Source organism: Falco peregrinus, chromosome Z, assembly GCF_023634155.1.
Source record: "Falco peregrinus isolate bFalPer1 chromosome Z, bFalPer1.pri, whole genome shotgun sequence".
In the NCBI taxonomy this organism is placed as follows: domain Eukaryota; kingdom Metazoa; phylum Chordata; class Aves; order Falconiformes; family Falconidae; genus Falco; species Falco peregrinus.
The window spans coordinates 38,830,157-38,850,341 of NC_073739.1; the positions used below are offsets into that span (position 1 = coordinate 38,830,157).

The 20,185-nt window shown below is 34.8% G+C and overlaps 1 protein-coding gene across 1 annotated transcript in view; it reads left to right on the forward strand.

Annotated features, from left to right (window-relative positions):
* Positions 1-20,185, forward strand: part of CNTNAP4 (contactin associated protein family member 4) — a 261,392-nt gene that overhangs the window by 67,742 nt on the left and 173,465 nt on the right. Inside the window, exon 3 of the mRNA XM_055791657.1 lies at positions 13,579-13,772. Within this exon, the coding sequence (XP_055647632.1) occupies positions 13,579-13,772 (194 nt within the window). The remainder of the gene's footprint in view (positions 1-13,578; positions 13,773-20,185) is intronic.

A 20,185-nucleotide genomic window follows, 5' to 3' on the forward strand; every position in this document is an offset into this window, starting at 1 on the left:
TCAGAGAAACACAAACTGAGTATACATATCTGTATATTTCAGAGTAGTTCATATCACTGAAGACCTAAGGTAGGAAATTTAATTTAATTATCTCACAAAAAATCAGAGGAGTCACAGTGGCATATACGTAAAGTATTCAGTGTCCTGGTGTCACATATACTGAGGCCAACTGTTCAATACAAAATGTTTTAATCTTGCTTTCCTTCTGTTTTAATTCTGTGACCATACTCAATAAAATTTCAGGATGGCACACATGCCTGGTGTCAGCAGTAGTCAGTGAAAAGAGACAGGTTTGATTGGTTTGACAGTTTGGTTTGAACTAGTTGCTTCACATCTGGGGGAGTGAAAGGAAAACAATCAGAAAGAAAGAAAAAGATTAAAAATTTTACAAGTGGATGAATTGCAGAAGCTCAAATGTAAAAACACCTTTGTCAATATCAATACGAAAATGTTTTTGGCCATGAAAGCTATGGCTAAGTATCAGTGCTAGCTGTAAATTGTAGGACAGCAGAGTAACAAGCTGGGTAAGACCACTGGACAAGGAAAACAGATATGGGTGGTTCACTGAAAGTAGCTGCTATGTAAAGAGCATGTAAAAATCTATTAACCTGCCTGAAAGAAGTTGTATAAATTTACCAAATAGTATTGAACAGGTTATTTGAGTTAGTTATGCTATTCTTTTGTTATGTTATAATTAATACTGATTCAGTAAATAACATGTTCCATTTCTATTCTATTTTGTTGATATTTTTTAGCAGGACGTTGTATATACAATGAGAAATTACTTTAGTACAGAATTCTAAGTGTGACTTCTGCTTAAACTCAGTGGTGTAATGAAAGATGGGGGCAATGAGGTCTTTTTGTTTATTTATCTATTTATTTATTTATTTTATCTATCTATCTATCTATTTATTTATTTATTTATTGTTTACCCCATGGAATTTTCTATGTATCATCTACTTATGAACAATGAGATCTTTTAACTATTTTTCCCCATGAAGATTTCTATACATCATCTGCCTAAAACCAAAATTACCTCTCAAACAAAATTTACAATGTTGAGATTTAAACAATCCCTGCTTTGCCAATGAAGAAAAAAATAGAGAAGATTAACGATAAAAAGTAATGATTCAAACCTCACATGCAGTCACACAGAAGGATCTTCTAATACAACATCCTAAACCGAGATATACCCAGAGACTAGAGAAGGAAAAGAGAACAACACTACTGCAAGAGTGCATTTTCCAAAGAATGAAAAAATCTCCCAAATTAAGTCCTGGGTTACTTTCAGCCTCAGATTATTGTCAGAATATAGGCCAAAAAGGTGTACCCCTTTAAAGTTTTGTGAAGTTCCTTATAAGGGAGATAGTTTGCTGATGATCATCAAATAAAAGTTGATGGTAATAGTCAAGAGTGATGTAAATCTTGCAATGAACTTGCACTCTTCCAAAATACTTTTTCCTGAGTGTCAGAACTGTTTCCCTAGCAGAAATTTGTTGAAAGGACATTTTTCTAGCACTTGATTTCTGCTGTGGGAAAAAAAAATATCCCTTTTTAACACATAGCAGGAGTGGCTCAGTCTCAGAGTATATCTGACACAATTACAGTTTCATTATAATATAAACAAAAGTCTTACCTATTTAAATGAAAATCTAGTCTAGTTTCAAAGAGTAAAAAGTACTAGTATTCATATAAAAGTGTTTGACTCAAACTTCGGACACATTTTGCCTAGTGAAGACCATTGGTTTATAGCACTTTTTGGTATGATGGTAATGAAAAATCTGGAAAAAAAAACACCACTGAAAAACTGGCTTTGATAAGTCTTTGAACCACTGCCAATTAAGTTCTCCTTTTGATAAACTATGGTGGGCATTGTTATAAAATATCTCCCTGGATATATTTACATAGTGATTGATTGAAGAGAAATGTCTTCAAAGCCTTCTGAAGATGGAATGTAAAATGGGATTTGCTCACTCACTTAAATTACTGTTACACAGAAGAAAGGGGGCGAAATAAAGTTAGCTACACTCTTCTAAATAGCTCCATAAAGCTAGAACAAACTTTATCATCATTAATGCCATTTCCTACTGCCTTTTTGTCACACTGAATCAGATCCAAAATGCCTCTGAAACTTACCTTGATGTAGTAACTGCTACTTGTCACAAATTACTATTAAAGCCTAACATTCATTTTATAATACCTGTCAAAATTTTGAAATGTAAGATCCTTACATATTCAATATTCTGACAGCTGAAAAAATAAAGGCAATTACTCCTTCTCTTCTAAGATCATACCTGTTCTCTTTGCTGACATTCAGGTTCAGAGTAACTTATGTAAGACCCTTTTACAAAATTCAGCTTGTTTTGCCTTTGAGGCCACTGAAGTAGTTGCTCTACCCACCTAGCTTAGAAGAGGGTCTATCTGGCTGAAACATTCATATACCTTTTTTCATGTTCTGCTTAGCTCAAAAAAATCCATGATATTTATAAGCAGTCTGAATTTCCATTGAGAAAGCTCTGCATGTCTCCTAAGAAATACTCCTGGGAAAATACAGCTTCATTACATAGGTAAGTTAACAAATAGCTGTTATTTCTATAATTATTCCTGGAAATTACTCAGATAAATCCCCTTATTCTTCAAATTTTAAGAAGCAAGGCTTCTTCATCCATTTCTTGACAGCAAAGGTAACCTATTTTAGGTTTCAGAGTTGCATTCAGAATGCCATTAATATGGAACTTTTCAGTCCTTATGCTAACAGTGCATCTCATGAAATATTTTTGTGACTGAGCTGTTCTGCTTCTTTATTAAAAGAACAAAAAAAATTAATTAAAATTAAGGATTTCCTAATTACCAGGCCTTCATAAATGCATTTCTCAGTTGTTCTTTCACAGTATTTTCTAATACCTGACCAAGAGCTCCTCTAACAATTCAGAAAATACTGGCTTACACTTCATGAAAGACTGGGTGGTACTCCAGACCTTCACAGTAGATATAGCCCCCCAAAATCTGATTTTCTTGTAATACAGGGAGATAAGTAATGTTTTCCTGAAAGAGGAGAGGGCACCATTCAGAAGACTTCTTTGAATAGTAAATCTTGTTGTGATTGCTTGAAATCTATCCAAGATTTAATTTTGTGTTTCTGTTATTGAGAGGTTGGTAGTTTTATTGAGCTTAACCTATCTCTGTCAGTTTGTAAGATACGAAGACAAGACGAGAAAACAGATAAGGAACTATGCATAAACTTGGGAGTATTTCTCAGTTTTACCAGTTCTTCTTAATGCTTGGGACAGTTTCAACTAGTATTTGGCTTCATAAATTCAACTTGTGTTATTTAAACATTAATAAATCGATAGGAACTGATGAAAATGTTGAGTGGTTTTCTATGGAATTCCATTGTGCAAGGATGCTGAAGATGATACTGTTCTGAAGGACAGCCATGGAGTCTTTTTATATACTGTTAAAGCATCTGGTCACAACTGCTTTTAGTGTCCCTCCAAATAAGTAATATGTCTCTTTCATGCAGAAGATAATTGCTTACTAGAAGTCTTAGACTCTACAACTATTCAAAGCCTACTGTTCTACTAATCTCTGAATAAAGAGATTTTTTTTTTTTTTTTTTTACAGTTTATCTGAACACATTATACCTGCCAAACTCACCAGTTTACAAATAAGGAGAGGAGGCTGCAGAGACAAAAGCACCAGGGTGTTTCTGTCTGGGACTGGTTAGACATGGGCCTTTCTTCAGGAAATAATGATGCTGTTTGAAGAGCTGAGCTTTCCTACATTGAATGCCCTTTTGCCTTTTAGGTGTTAGGATTGGCTGTTTTGTCTCATAGTTTTAAATATAAGTAATGTGTTAGTATGAGAAAGACTTTTTAGTCCTGAAAATAATCTCATGGGAAGCAAAAGAATTTTGCTTAGATCAAAGGCAAAAGATGAAGCAGCTATCAAACTTTTGGTTGAAAAATGTTATGCAGAAATGTTATATATGGAGCACTGACTGCAAAGCTGGCTTCTGATCTAGCAGTACTTCTCTTTCTCCTTCTGTCTGTGTTCAAAGATGATTCTGTGTCCAGTATTACTTATTCATAGCTCAAGGTCCCTCATCCTATTTTGAATTTTACCTGCCACAGTTTTTCCATGGTTTCAAATTTCGATGCTTATGTTCATGTTTTTTATCACTGAGATGCGACTCAACAGCATTACTGTGATAGTTTTTTGCGTAGCCTTTCTGAAAAAAAACCAGCCAAGTTGTGATCCATAGTGTTTGGCATCTTTGACTATTTAGGTTCTTCCTGATAATTACTTTTCTTGCAGTTTTCTAGTATATAAATGGGGGTTTCTATTTGCATGAGTTCTATTTCTTGGATTGTGTTAATCAAACACTGGAGCACTAAAACCTATAAGCAAAGGTTTAATCCCAACATTCATTCTTTTCCCAAGTTCTGTTACTCAAGAGACTTTTCTAAGTCTCTTGGCCAGTTTCTTGGCCAGAAGGTTGCTCACTGGGTAGCAATCCATCAACACTGTTCATTAGATATATCCCCCCACACCGCATCCTTGTCATCAGTTCATAAACTTTTGGAGAACAAAACCCTTGCATTGTTTGCTTAAGTGTTAGCCTACAGTTTTGTAATTCTCTGTTTCTGTAAAAGGGATGCCTTGCTTTTCATCTTAAGAAAGGAAATAATGTAATATTTTTGTATTTTAGTTTTTTTGGATGCAGTAAACAACTTCATTGGACTTCTAAGCCTAGGAAGCCTCTATTGTCAATTACTTGCATGTAGAAAATCTGCTTTGTAATATGTGCAGCCAAATTTATCCCTGGTGCAACTTTATTGACTTCAAATTAAAATCAGCTTCTGTTAAATGATCCATATGGGAAGTACACACTTTGGTTAATCAAAGGAAAGCATCCTTTACAATGTGTGTTATTTTACATCTGTTTTTTTTACTTATATGCTTTGCTTGTAGCTGTTATGATGAAATATGCAAAAAATAGACTGAGTTTAGAAGTGGTATAAGTGGTGATGCAAGCTAAAAGATATAAGGAACTTCATGTGCACAAGCTAGTGAGAATGCATATATGAGTGTGAACTGTGTTGTGGTTTACATGACAGCGTAGGCAATGGTAGTCATCGACAGGATTAACAAGCATGAGGGTGTTGTTCACACAACAGAGGAATATCTACATCAGTTTCTATTCTATGTAGTTCAGAGTTTTTAAAATGAAGTAAAGGAGTTTTGTGGCCTGATAGCTACAGAGAGCCAATTTAGAAAGCTTAAGCATACACTAATAAATTGTCAGCCAGCAAGGTTACATTTTAAACCTGATATAACTCTCCAAATCCACTGTAAGAATACTCAGGTATTTTCTGTCATGGAATTGAGGTTTGGGGTCTTTTCTTCAGTCATTTCTAGTTTTGTTCTTCTGCAGTTATTTGTTAATTTCTGTATTTTCAATGTTTTAATGATAATTGTGTCACCAGCCTTCTGAAGCTAAGGAATTGTGAAAACGCATGTCCTTTCAAACTCATATCCTGGCAGACAGGATGAGGAAATAATACTCATTAGTGTTGTGATGTATTTATATGGGTGTTCATGGGGAAAGGCAGTGGATATTAGCCTCCAGAATCAGGGAAAACAATCTCATGCCATTAAACTGTATGTGAAGTGCATAAGAATGAAAATCTAGAAATGTAGGCAATATGAAGGAAAGAAAGTCTTCTGCTGTAAATTTGGTGTCTAAATCCAGAACAGTTTACCTGACTATAATTTAGTTTCTGGTTTAGCAACTGAAGTGACTAAGTTTATAACTAAACAGTAAGTTTATTGCCTTAATAAATAACACCTCCTTGTATAACTTCTGCAGAAAAGCACTGTACATTACTTGGTGTCCTGGTTTTGGCTGGGATAGAGTTAATGTTATTCTTAGTAGCTTGTACAGTGCTGTGTTTCATATTTAGCATGAGAATAATATTAATAACACACTGTTTTAGTTGTTGCCAGGTAGTGGTTACTCTAAATCAAAGACTTTTCAGGTTTCCCATGCTTTGCCAGTGAGCTGGTCCAGAAGAAGTCAGGAGGGAGCAAAGCCAGGACAGCTGACCTGAACTAGCCAAAGAGATATTCCATACCATAGAACTTGATGCTGAACATATATGTATACTGGGGGAAGTAGGCCAGGACCTGCTGATCCTGCCTGGGGACTGGCTGTACGTTGGTGAGCAGGTAGTGAGCAATTGTATTGTGCATCACTTCCTGCTCCCCCGCTGTCTTGAGTTTTATTCCTCACTTTCTCTCCTTTTCATTACAATTCTTGTTGTTGTCGTTGTTGTTAATATATTTTCTTTCAATTATTCAATTGTTTTTATCTCAGCTCATGAGTTTTACCTTTTTTCCAGCTTTTCTCCCCATTCTGCCAGGAGTGATGGGGGAGTGAGTGAGCAGCTGCATGGTACTTAGTTGCTAGTTGGGGTTAAACCATGACATTTGGAGGGGAGGTGGGAGGAAACCCTAATACACTGTCACTTAACTGACTTGAAAATTAATGTTATAACATTGCAGATATAGAAAACAAGAATAATAAGTGTTCACAAGGAAAAATATGGTTCAGTAATATATGAAAGATGCATGATTGCTTAGATTTTGGATCTTGCACAAATCAATGTACTTCAATGCATTGAAAATATCAAGGGCTTTGGAAATTTTCCCATCATTTCATACTCAGTTTATTTTTTTAATATTGCATAATTGAAGGAGTCTATCATTTAGTATATACAAGTGATGGACAGAAGCATTAAACTTTGGTTTGATCGCTGATAGGCTGGATGAAACTAGTCTCCAGTAACCACAGATATTCCATTAACTTGTCAGTCATCAAGGAAAGCTGGCAAATTGCCACTAAAACAGGGTTAAAAAACAGATGCATGAGTTACGAAAAAGAGTTAATACTTCAGAAAAATTATGTGGTTGCTAGCTATGTTCAGTAAATTATGTACTTTAAAGAGAATTACACTGTATGTGTACTTTTTTCTAAAACAGTTATATTAAAACAATTTAAAAAGGAATAAATGTTAAATACAATCAAAAGATTTTATTTATTATCTATGTGTGTATTATCAAGTCAGCATGTTTTCATATGAAGGAACTCTGTAATGCTTGGGTTTTTTTTAACATTAATCAATCATGAAACTTGCAAGCTTTTGCAGCCTGAATGCAGATTTTTGGCATATTGCATGCAACTAATTTCAATATTGGCAAGAGACAGTGGAAAATAAAAAGGCTTAAACATCTCCTGAGAAAAAGTTCAAAAAAAAGTATCTCTAGACATAAGTTGTCTCCCTTGTAAAAATGAGTTTTCTGATTTGCTGTTAGTTCACAAGCAAAGATGTATCATCAGTGGCTGATGAAAATGCAGTAAGAAGGTAATGGAAGAAAATGTATGCTTTACATGAACAACACTGGCCAAAATAATGGTTGAAAAAGTAACATGAACACTGCACTGTTAATAATTCAGAAAGTTTAGGGACGGCAATGTTCTTCCTGTAAATCTTAGTTTAGCCCTGTATGTTAATACAATTTGGCACAGTCTTGATCAACATACACAGTACTTACATCCCCACAGAGACTCTTGAGGAGCTCCCCATATTTCCCAGAAACATCCACACCACACAGCATGAACATCTGACAAGCCTTCCTGGCTTTCAACAAGATCCTTTGACATCTGTTATGCCCCAGACTTCTATGCATCACCATGCTCAGACATATGCTACAATAAAAAAGATTCTGCCAACCACTACAGTTCAGTACACACATTAATCTTGCTGCAAGTGTAGGACACTGTGAAAAAGACAATAAAGTGCTAGATGAGGAGCTAACATGCTCTAATAGTGTTTTCTGCAGGGCTGGGTAAATGTTCTCTTACACAATGCTGCAGGTAGCAGTCAGATGCTGGGAGGACAGCTGGCTGCTGGACAGTCAGACAGGATTGCTCCTGAAGAGCCTTTAACAGATGAAAACATCATGTGAACCAGAGTGGTGCAGTACTGTGGGAAACTTTGCAGCTCCTAAATGGTGGTCCAGGCCTGGCTGTGGCTTAACACAGGCCATTGGAGACATCTTGCTGCTTCTGCCTGTGGCTATTCTATATGGGTCCAATGTGGCATTGGTTAGCAGAGGGTTGACAAGAGAGTTTCTGGGACTACATCTTGTTGCAATCCCTCACACCAGCTATCACTGGCACTAGAAGCCTGTGTATCTGTACCTCTTTCTCTTGTTTCCATGGGATATAGTGCAGTACGGTGAGGGGGAGAAGACTACCTGGTGGCTTGCCTTGCAAAAACTGAAAATGTGGTACTTAAGGCAGAAGTACCTCCCTCATCTGGCAGAATGTAGTGCTGCCATAACAGAGACAGCCTTTCAGGCATTTTTTCTTTACATCTTTATAACTTGCTCTATCACTTCATTCTGAACAAAGCTTTGCAGTCACCAAGTGGAAAAGTTTTTTGCAGATGGACTTCAAAAATTATGTCTTTCTGACTACATCTGTTGACTAGAATACAACCCTCCCTTTCAACTGAAAAGTACAAAATTGACACCAAACTTAACACAGTGACACAGTATTCTGAGAAGGCTTTGGATAACATGGCACTGCAGGATGATGCTGTGTCTAGAAGCATTAGTGCATTAACTGAGGATTTGGTAGTGAAAGTTATGTTGTCTGGTCTTGTGTTGTGTGTGCCACGGATATGATATATGCTGTGGATGTGTATTGCTCACCTTGTGGGTGCTAAGTGCCTTGTTTAACCTCTTGGGCTGGTTGTTCACAAAGTTTTCTTACTTACCTGATGCTGCCACACTCCTCTGCGCAGCCTCTAAAAGGTGAAACAGTATGAACATAAAGACAAGACTGTGGAGGCTGCAACAAAGCAGCTGAAGTGCAGCTACTGAAACCACACAGAATTTTAGTATCGCTCTCCCTGAAGAAGTAATTTAAAGTGTTTGACCTCTCCTGCTTTAAGGAAGAATATGTGAGGCGTTAGTAGAGTCTTCATAGAAAGCAATTGCGAGCATGTGAGATTTATCAGTGATTTAATTTTAACTTTGTTAAATTGGGAAGGTGTTGAAGGATGATTTTCCTGGTAAATATTCGGAATGGAGATTGAATTGAAGGGAGCTGTAGATTTTTTCATAAAGTGACTGATTTGACCAGTATTTGCAACTCTTTTGGCAGACCTGAAAAATAAACGAAACAACACAAAAAAGTATTTGCTTTATTTGATGGAAAATTAAAGTTGGTTTTTTTGGAAAACAAATTGTCATGTAGTTGTTTTAATGGAAAACTGAGGCTTTTCATGGAAGTATCATAATCAACTTTAATTTTTAATTATCAGTACTAGGAAGTTGTATGACTTGCTTAGGAGGAAATCATGAGCCATATGTTCACATTTAACAATAATTATGGGCCAAATAAATTTACTGGATTTTTTCTGTATAAACCTGATTTTCCATTTTGTGTAGTTTTCATAGTTTTCACACTAATTTCCTGTCTGGTTTACTGGCTCTGAAGGAATTAACCTTTAGGTACTTCAGCCCAGCCTCATTGCAGCATAACCTCAGCCCCAACAGGCAGTTTAGCCTCTCATTTTAGTGCAAGATCTACATCATCCACAGAGAGTTGTGGGAATGCTGAACTGTGTGTGTGGGGGGGGGTATTTGTTGATTTCCATAACACAAGGTGGCATGGTCATGGCTATCAGGGCCAGTGGTTTGGAATAAGCATCATGATATCCTGTTAGATCAAGAGATCCAGAAACCCTGCCCCAAACACTGTGCTGTTACCTTCCTTGCAGGGAGAAACCCTTCCTGTTGGCTTGTATGCTGTATTCTCTTTAACATCTGTTGGCACTGAATAAGGGCTACCAACATAGGTGGGAGGACATGGGACATAGCAGAGGCAGTGTGAAGATGTGTTGTGCAAATGAAGGATGCTACATGGGAATTTGGAGGGAGAAAGTTCTCAGCAGGAAAGAAGGGACTTTCATGAGGAACTGAATTCACCTGAAAGGAAGGTGAGGGATTTTTCCAAACAGTTTAGAGATTGTCTTAAATTCAATGTCATCTTTACCTTGCATTAATATTTTTTAGAACTTGCATTTAACCTTTAAATGTGCTTGTTATGCATGTGCCTGCTTTCAGGGGAGAGGCTGAATGGGCCACATTTCTCTGAGAGTGTTGCTTGAGAAAACACGAAGACCTCAGTGGCACCATCTCAGAGAACAAACTTGTGGTAGGCTCTGCTTGTAGTAACAAATATATTATTATGAATATGTTACTGACGTGAAGTGTAATATTATATGCAGGTGAGGAGTTATGTAATGAAGCTCTTTCACTTCAGAAACTAGGTGAAAAACATCAAAGGTGTATGTCAGGGAGCAGTATGGGCTTAAGTGAACTCAAGTGTGGTCCCAAGCCTGTAGGCAGGGCACAAGGGGAGGCCCCATGGAATACTGGGCTGGGCTATTATATCTTTTCATTCCACTCAGGGCATTGATGCTGTTTTGAAAAGATCAATCAAAACAAGATTATGGAAGAGACAGAGAAAAGAAGAGCTGCTATGTGGGACACCAACAACCAGTCTGGAGAGGAGATTGATGTGGTCTGACTGAAGACTAAAGAAATATTTTTAGTATTTTATCCAGAGCTGTTTGCTGTGGTTGGTTAATTCTTTACTTTGAGTTGGGGGTGGGGGGTTGGAGGATCAAATTAAAAAAATAACAACCCACAATATAAATAAATAATTCAGTTTGTTATAAGTGTAAAATGAAGTAAATCTGAAATCTATTTTATCTTTTTTTTTCTCCCCCCCGCCCCCCCTTTTTTTTTTTTTTTTTTTTTTTTTTTTTGGTGACATTACCAAACTGTTTAACTATTTTAAAATTTCTTTATTGGTTTACGTTGTTGTTGAGTATGAAGAATTTCTAACCAACATTTGGAGTACTGGTACAATACATACTTTAAGAGTAATGGACTATTACAGTACATAAAATTGAAAATAAACATGGAACAAAAATCACACCTTAGTCCATTTTAAAGAAATAGACACTTTTTCACCTAATGATACCCTTCTCATTATGAAAACATAAGGGAGTATGAATGACCTTGCCCATAGCTATATTTGAAAGTCAGCCTGTTTTCAGTGGTATGTGAGTTGTTTTCTGTTCTTATGTAGTAAATAATCACTTGGTCAATTCAGGCAATAACAGCTGCCAACAGACTTTTCTAAATCAGTTTTTATATCATTTAAATTAACCTGTATATTTAGGAAGTAAAATATGATAGGTAGAACATTCCATTTAAATTACTAATCACAACCCACCTACCCACATTCTCAATGAAAACTGACTACCATGACAAAGTCCACATAACCATATTTGCCTTGAAGTACAGAATACCACTTTTACACTGTACTTATTTTCACTGAGTACTTATCTTAGGGAAATGACGTTTTATTTGATTCTTGTTCTCCATCATCATTTTCAGAGACACATCTGTATTTCCTCTGTTAGATGTAGTCAGTTAAGTGTTCACTTAAGGAAGAACATACTCTGTGCCAGAACTCATGTTTATTAGAGTTGAGATTTTGAAGGAAGCTTTCCAGAAGCTGCTAATTTTTCCCCATTACATGTGCAAACATCAGGGTTTTTTGCAATATTAATATTCCTTCAGAATTGCTTTCTTATCATGTTTGTTGTTGTTTTTTAATATTTTAAATTTATTGGGGAAGGGCATAGGCTGGATACAATGGTTGCCTTTAAATTACTGCTGAGACTAACTGTAGCTGTTTATAAATTAGTTTGCTAAATAAATCACTACTTATGATTAAATGAAAATTCAAATCCTCACTCAGCTGCAGTTACCATGATAAACAGATCCATAAAGAAACCACAGAAAATTTACGTGTAGAAAATACTATAGATTTATCCTAGGTCTCTCCTTCTATGAAGAAATGAAGAAACTCAGTAGGAGTTAAGGCAAAATATCTCAAAGTGTTTACATGAAGTTCTGAAATCGATAGTCTTTAACTACACCCATAGAGTTAAATCTGCTGCATTTTAATTAGCTTATATATGTGTGGAAACAGAATCCTTGCATACTTTGAGCGTTATGTACTTCTCTCAGCTCTTTCTACTTACCTTGTTCTGCAGAATGAATGTCACTTTTTCTGCCTTATGAACAGCCATATGATTTCCCACAATTTCTTTTAAATGTCAGTTTTTAAATTCCTATATAACAAATATTTTTATTATTATTATTTTCCTTTTTTTCCTAAAGGAGCTAATGTTAAAAACTTAACTCATCACCCTGAACAGAGTTAAAACATACATGATGTTTTATTTATGAAATGTTATGCATCTGGAAGTCTATGCAAGCATAACGCTGGATTGAAGTTGTCTGTTTCCACATAATACAGTGTTTATTGATTGTTGTGGGCACTAGATATATCTGTTCTTCTTGTTCTGTGTCTGTATGCTTTAAGAACTTTCCAAGGTGTCTTTTATGTTGTGTGAATTTGTCTGGATTAGATCCAAATCTGTGCTTACAAAATGGATGTTACATAATTTGTCACCTGATTCTCTACTAAAACCCACCAGATGCTAACCTGAAAACTTGCATAGTTTACAAATTATTTTCATTAAAACATTTTTTATTTTGAGATTGTTTGCGACCTACTCGTGGGCTTTTCCATACAACTTTACAGATCAGGTAGTAGCCTGATCTGAGTAAATAAAGGCAAACTAAGAAAGGCAAATTGATACAAAGTTTTTCTTCATTTTGACATGCCTTTCTGATTAGTTACAATACTGTAGGAGTTATATATAGAATGTGTGTTTTGATTTAAACTTTATTTGTGTCAGCTGGTCTGTCTCCTGGTTGAAACTATGTGCATATAACTCATAATCTCTTACTGTTTTGCCTACAAATTGGCTGGTCATTTTAAGAGGCACGTGAAACTTATCATCTAGCTGTGCTTTATTGCTTCATATACAAATCTGTATATCCAGGCCTCACAGAACAGAATCATACAGAATCATTCAGGTTAGATGGGACCTCAGAAGATCTTCTACTCCATATAACATCAAACTGAGATGTATAAAACAAATAAACAAAATTCTGAATTTTTCACTTGAGTCTAATTGCATAGGAATCGCTCTCTAAAATTCATTACAAAAGTTAGAAAAAATGGAGTGAATAAATTCACAATTACTTTAATAGTTATATTTGGTTACATATATCACGTAATCTGTTTCAATTTTTATAATGTTTGCTAAATAATATGAAGATAGTTTTGGTGCCCTGTATCTTGAATTAGAATCATAGAACCATACAATCACAGATTGGTTTAGGTTGGATAGAACCTTTAAAGACCATGTAGTTTCAAACCCCTGCCTTGGACAAGGACTTCTTTCACTAGGTCAGGTTGCTCAAATTAATAAATTAATTTTTCTTTAGACAAGTTTTGTGTTACCTTGTTTCTTTGAGAAGTGCATATCAATATTTTTCATTCTTTTTAAGGTGCTGGTGGCTGGTCTCCACTTGTGTCCAATAAATATCAATGGCTTCAGATTGATCTTGGTGAAAGAACTGAGATTACTGCGGTTGCTACTCAAGGTGGTTATGGGAGCTCCGACTGGGTAACAAGCTACCTTCTGATGTTTAGTGACAGTGGACGAAACTGGAAGCAGTATCGTCAAGAAGAAAGCATTTGGGTATGTTCTTTCAATAATGGGAATTAATTTTCTGCAGGTCTTAAAATACTTTTGTTATATTTTTTTTTATATTATTGCATATATGAACAAAGCACTGGAATATAAAGAGCTACACTGAAAATGTTTAGATAATTAAATATTCAAACTAATTTACATTTTGACAAGGTAAAATGCTGCAAAAATCAAACAAAAATCAAAAACCTAACCTTAGCATTACTCCATTAGATCTCACAAAGGTGTTCTCAGGACTATAAATGTACTGCAAAAACTCTTCTGTTTTGCTATGTATGCAAAGTTGTTTTCCCACAGTATTGATCCCTGTGGGTAAAACTTGTGCTTTTAATTAAAGGGGACCAAAAAACCCCCACCAAAAACAAACAACAAACCCTGAAAAACTTGAACCTACTTTATTTTTTCTGGAACATTTAGTCTGATTGTAAAAATAACATGAAGAAACACAAAGAAATCAAAATCATAACAAAACAAATTCCAGTTTATTTAAAACCCAATAAATATTTAAGTGATATTTAACTTTTGGTCATCTAATTCACAGTCTAGTTTCTGATGTGCCAACCCATTTATCTCCTGTTAGTTTTGTAGCTAATAATAATAATAATCAGCCTTGAAATGCTTCTCACCTTCTATTTACATGAATTTTATTGAATGAAGGATATGCAATACCTGTTGATGTCCAAAATCTATCAGAAAATTTAACTAGATAGTTCTAGACCAGGGTTGCATCTTTTCCTGATCCTCAATGATTAGCCGCTTGGACTAGAGGAAGAATGCTGGTACTTGTGGTCTACAATTTTATCCCATCAAGTTACTTCTGTCCTTCTGTCCATACAATGAGCTGGTTAATTTTTAAATTTTACTAAGCTTTAGGCTTCAGCTGTTTCTTGCTGCAGTTAAACATTATGTTAAAATGTATTTCACTTCAGGCATTTTAATTTTGTTGACTTTTAATTCAAAATGCTCTTGTTACTATTATTGTCAGACCCCGTCTACGGTATAATGAGATTATGCAGTCGCTTACTTGTTGCATGATTATCCTTTTTTTGAATTTGCGACATACTTCCGCTTCAGATTGTTTTCATAACAAAGAGAAATAAATGAGATTCTAATCCATATGGCTGCGGGGAGAGGGAAAAGAAAAACAATCTTCCAAATGTTAAATGAGCATAAGCTGCTACAATATTGTCTTTCCCTGTCTTCAGACAGACTGATAAAACAAATCTGAGAGGTTGAGCTGTTTGATCTCTTCAGTGAAGGCTCTTTTGAAATCCTGTGTTGGTATTGCAAACAGTGATGTAGATAGTTATTTCTTGAATATTGCCACCAGTAAAATATCAAACATAAGTTCCAAAAATATGTTAAATGCTTATGCAGACACTGGAGCAAGGAGGTTGTTAGATCTGTAGGAGTGGAAAAGTGAGGCTTCAATTCCATTAACTCAAACTTAATAGAAAAAATATTATTTTAATGATTGCAATGCAGATTGGACGTATGGCTTGCAGGCATTGATGCATAATTCAAGGATGTAAACCAACAGATTCAGGGATAGTCTATTGATCTTTTTATGTATCTTTATTTAGGAGTTCTGCTTCTAGGGGAATATATTTTCTCTTTTCTAAACTAATGCATAGACATAGTCTTGGAATGAAACTCTTAAATCACTATTTATTTTATAGATTTTCTCTGACTTATCTGTTTATGTTAAGTCTTCTTAAATTAAATGCCCAAGTTCATTTCAGGCGTGAACGTCACACATTTTATACCTACTGTGTTATTTCTCTCATCTTTGTAATAAGTCATTGCCTTATTACAAGATTGCTTATCAGAGGTAACCTTTTTCCTTTTTTTTTTTTTTCTTTTTTTTCCACTACTACTGTGCATTAGTATGTCGCCAGATGCCCATACTTCAGGGCCCTTCATTGCTATAAGTATTTCAGAATTCTTCACTGTATGTAATGATTTGCACTTTGTGAACACTCTTTCTAAGCTTAATTAGAAAAAATACTTCACTTCTGTACAATTTCACAGCTCCCTGCTTTCTATTTTATTTTTCAGAAGTTAGTTTTGAATTGTCTTTGTCATCTTATGGCTTATATAAAGGTTCTGAAGCTCTGCTGATGACAGTTTTTTTCATTCACTGTGAAATTTATATAACTGAGGTGTAAATAGACCTACCTAGGCATCTGCAAGTGATCTACTCATAAAAACTCTCTTTATAGTCTGTGGAAAGGGTAGTCTTTTCTAAGGCTGGTTTCTCTGACTGAGATGTCTTAGGTTGAAATTATTAAAGTACAAGTATTTTACCCCTCTGCCATCTATAAATTGCCTATTGGTGCTGAATTTGGATGTAGATATTCTAAAGTTCCTCTCTCCCTTCTTGTGCCTCCTAAATGTGATATTTTTTTTCACTTTGCTGCATATTAGGAGTTGGTTTGGAAAAAAATAAGGTGACTGTAGTCTTTAACTATGTAATATATACCTTGATCTCAGTCTTCTCAGTGGGTTTACTCATGATGTAAACGTATGCCTTATTTCTATCTTACACTTTTAAGGAGCTTACCTTTTATGTAGATTTTATTTATTGTTTAAAATTCTTTAATTATTAAAGATACTTTTTAAAGACTAACTCCATTACAGTTACTTGGACTGCTCTCATTGTACATTAAGTGTTGTCAAGTATAATTAAGTATAAGCTTTTCAGTAGTTTTAAAAAAAACAACCAACCAAAAAAAAACCCACCACAAACCTATTTTCACACTCATTTTTATTTCTATCCTCAATGACATATCATTGTCTTTTTTAAAGTTACCTCCAGTTATTTTCTGCACTGTACTTTATACTTGTGTTAAGTTTTCAGGTAGCACTTCCTAGTATCAATATATTTTAAACCTTTGGTACAGTTCTGGTCAAGATATAATTCTCAAGTGAAATAGTTGTTATTAATGGTGAAATACATAGTTTTGGACAGAAATCTTTCCCTCTGGGAAGAATTAGTGTAATCTAGGAATGAGATTAATTCAAATACATTATATTTTTTTTTCAAATATTACCATAAATGTAAATGTGTTTGAACAAGGAATGTTGTGTATCTTTATGTGTATGTTCTTCAGTCTGTTTCTGTTGGGGTTTTTTTGCATTCCTTAGATTATAATTTTAGATGCAATAAAGCCCAGCCTCCAAAACCCAATCTTTTGCATAGTTCATTCTTTTCACCTGTAAAATGAACAGTGGTTTCAGATCTCTTTGCATATTATTAGACTTTTGCTCTGGAAAGGACAATTCCTTTTGTTTGTTTCCATTCAAACTTCAGGAGTTATACAGTAAAACATAATAAAAAATGTATGTGAAGCTTTGGTTCAAGAAGTGCTAAGAAAAGTTCTGTTTCTTCAAATGCTACCTTTAATAGTGCTACTGTTATTACTTCTTCCTATAAATTGGTATTCTAGATATTTTCACCTGTATTTTATCTATGAAGAATTCCATATGGTAATTGATAGTTTATATGTGTGGGCTATTTATATTAAACCTTTTAACTAGTGTAGTTTCTTGTTTTAACTAATCTCATAGTTTTGCATCATAAATGGTTTTATGTTGCATACTTTGTCCTTAACATTACTAATTAAATGCTTATTTTAAAATGACAGTAATGTAACAGAGATGATGTTGTCTGTCATTTTCAAAGGGAGGAGCTAAGAGGGGAAGGAGAAAGAGCAATTTACAGTTTTAATGACAAGTTTCCCATGGCTGCTAGTTTCAGTGAAAGCATGAGTCACACAGCTCATGGGAAAATGCATCACAATGCCATTCATTAACAGCAGTTTTGAAACAGAAAAGAAATACAATTTCTCTTTGATTCAGAGTTGACCTTTTCTTTCCCTGATATAGCTAAAGAAATACACAGAAATTCAGCCTTTGGTTTTATTGTTTTGGTGGTGGTTCTTTTCTTGTGGGTTGGGTTGGGTTGTTTTTTTCTGAGAGAAGAATTATTTATCTATTCCACAAGTAAGATCAAATTTTCAGTTTTATTTGTTTTGAAACTTTCTTCTAAAATGTATATTAAAGCAGAGGAATTAAACTAATATTTATAGAATGTTAGCTAAAATTTGGGAAAATTCTGACCGTTTTGGTAACAACAATTTTAAAAGGCAAATCTCTGCAATGTAAAGGTATGTTTATGTCTCTGTGTCTTTCTGTGTATATTTAAGTTCTAAGAACTATCTTCCATTTTATTTACCTTAGCTGAAGTTAAAGCTGGAAGTTTGTTTTATCATAATTTTCTCAGCCTTGTGAGTCTACATACTCTAACAGTTACTGTTCTGATGGTATGTAATAAAATTGTATTAATGTTGACTGATCTGTTGTACATGCATTGCTACATGTATTCCCAACTTCCTCTTGAAAGGATTTGGGGTGTCAGAGTTTATTGGAAACTTCTATGCTGCAAAATGACCCACCATTATGGTAAATTCCAGCTTAAGGAATACTGAATCACAAGTATTCTGTGATAGTCATATTACACAATTCAAGACAGTGGAGTTGCTTCACTGTTTTCTTGTGGTTTTTCTTCAGTCTCAGGGACTTATGTGTTTGCTAGAAACTGTGATTCTTCTCCTTAGAGAAAAAAGGGTTCCTTCTCATACTCTGCTTCACTGTAAAAGCAAAAGGCTGAACCTATATGCTACTTTGATAGGTTTCTGCTGATTATTTCTTTGAACCAAAACAATTTTCTATTGATTCCTTCTGCAGCCCAAGGTGAAGATAGCTTAAATGGGTACTTCATCAGTACATTTTCCTTAGATACAGATTCCAACGTGACTTCAGAATGCAGGCTGCTGTGTCACTGTTTCTGTTGCTATGGTCACAAAATAAAAAATCTCTTTATCTATGAAGTAGGGCAGATGGTGATGACTTCAACACAGTTGGTTCTGATGTGCCTGTATTTGTCATAGCTTGTTCGTCACTTTCTTGTCTTGCATTTTCAGCCAAGAAGCCCCCAACAGAACAGTTTTAGCCACACGACTGCTATGTAACTCAAGGACATATAACAACTTAGCTGCAACTGACCTCTGCCTTTCTGTAACATCCTCAAAAAGAAAATCATTACAGAGTTTGTCAGATTGCATGATTTATGTGTAAAAACTCCGAAATGTACCAGTATGTTTAAAATGGTTAAAAAAAATAAATGAAATTGTGGCTTTTAATTTTTAATTTCTTCCTTGTAAAGCATAATACCATAAAAGACAAGCAAATTGTGTTTTACTTTATCATATAGATTAAATGTCATCTGCAACCTATGCAGACTGTTTGTTTAAATAATAATTAAAAAAAAACCCAACAAAACAAACAAAGAAAAAAAAAACCACAAAGAAACTCAATGTGTTTCCCAAAATTGTAAAATGTATCATTGGCATCAAAATGTCTTGTCTTTGAAATATTTTGTTTCAGGAAGATTTGTTAAAATAACAATAGGATCAGTCATGGAATCACTGTCATCATTAGATGTACAAATGTAATAGAGAAAACCAAGTACCACTGGCTAGAAGGATGGGAATCAAGAAGAGGTTAGTGAAAAATGGTGATAATCAAAATCTGTGCAGTTTAGAAGTAAATTTTCTGATGATATTGAATTACATTAAAGATTCTCAAGATCTGAAAGTGAAAGATGGCACTTCAAAATTTAATGGCACATAAACAAATAATCTGTCATACTAATTTAAGATAATAATTTAAAGACTTTCACATTTAAAAGTTTGTGTGTTACTAAGGTAAATGTTGCATGTTACTAAGGTAAATGTCCATGTACTTATTTTGTGGAGTATGTGGAATGATATTACATAGGCTTTTGCAGGTGTTTGTATTTGTAGGTTTTTTCCCTTATTTCACCATCATTGTGAACCAGGCACAAAGAGTTTTACATATATATATATAATTTTATATACATACATACATACACACACACACACACACACACACACACACGTATATATACACACACACACACACATATACATATATATATATACATTTAAATAATTTTGAAAGCCAAATACTTTTTTCCAAGAACCCTTTAGATAGTATATATAATGGTGCATGTCCATATGGTATGTGGTAGGTTGACCCTGGCTGGATGTCATGTGCCCACCAGACACTATCACTCTGCTTCCTCAGCTGGACAGGGGAGAAAAAATACAATGAAAACCTTGTGGGTCAAGTTTAGGGCAAGTCAGCAACTACCATCATAGGCAAACCAGACTCAATTGGGGGAAATTGGTTTGATTTATTACCAATCAAATTACAATATCGTTTTGAAAAATGAAAACTGAATCTTGAAATGCCTTCCCTCAACCTCTTCCTTCTTCTCAGGCTCAACTTCACTCCCGATATCTCTGCCTCCTCCC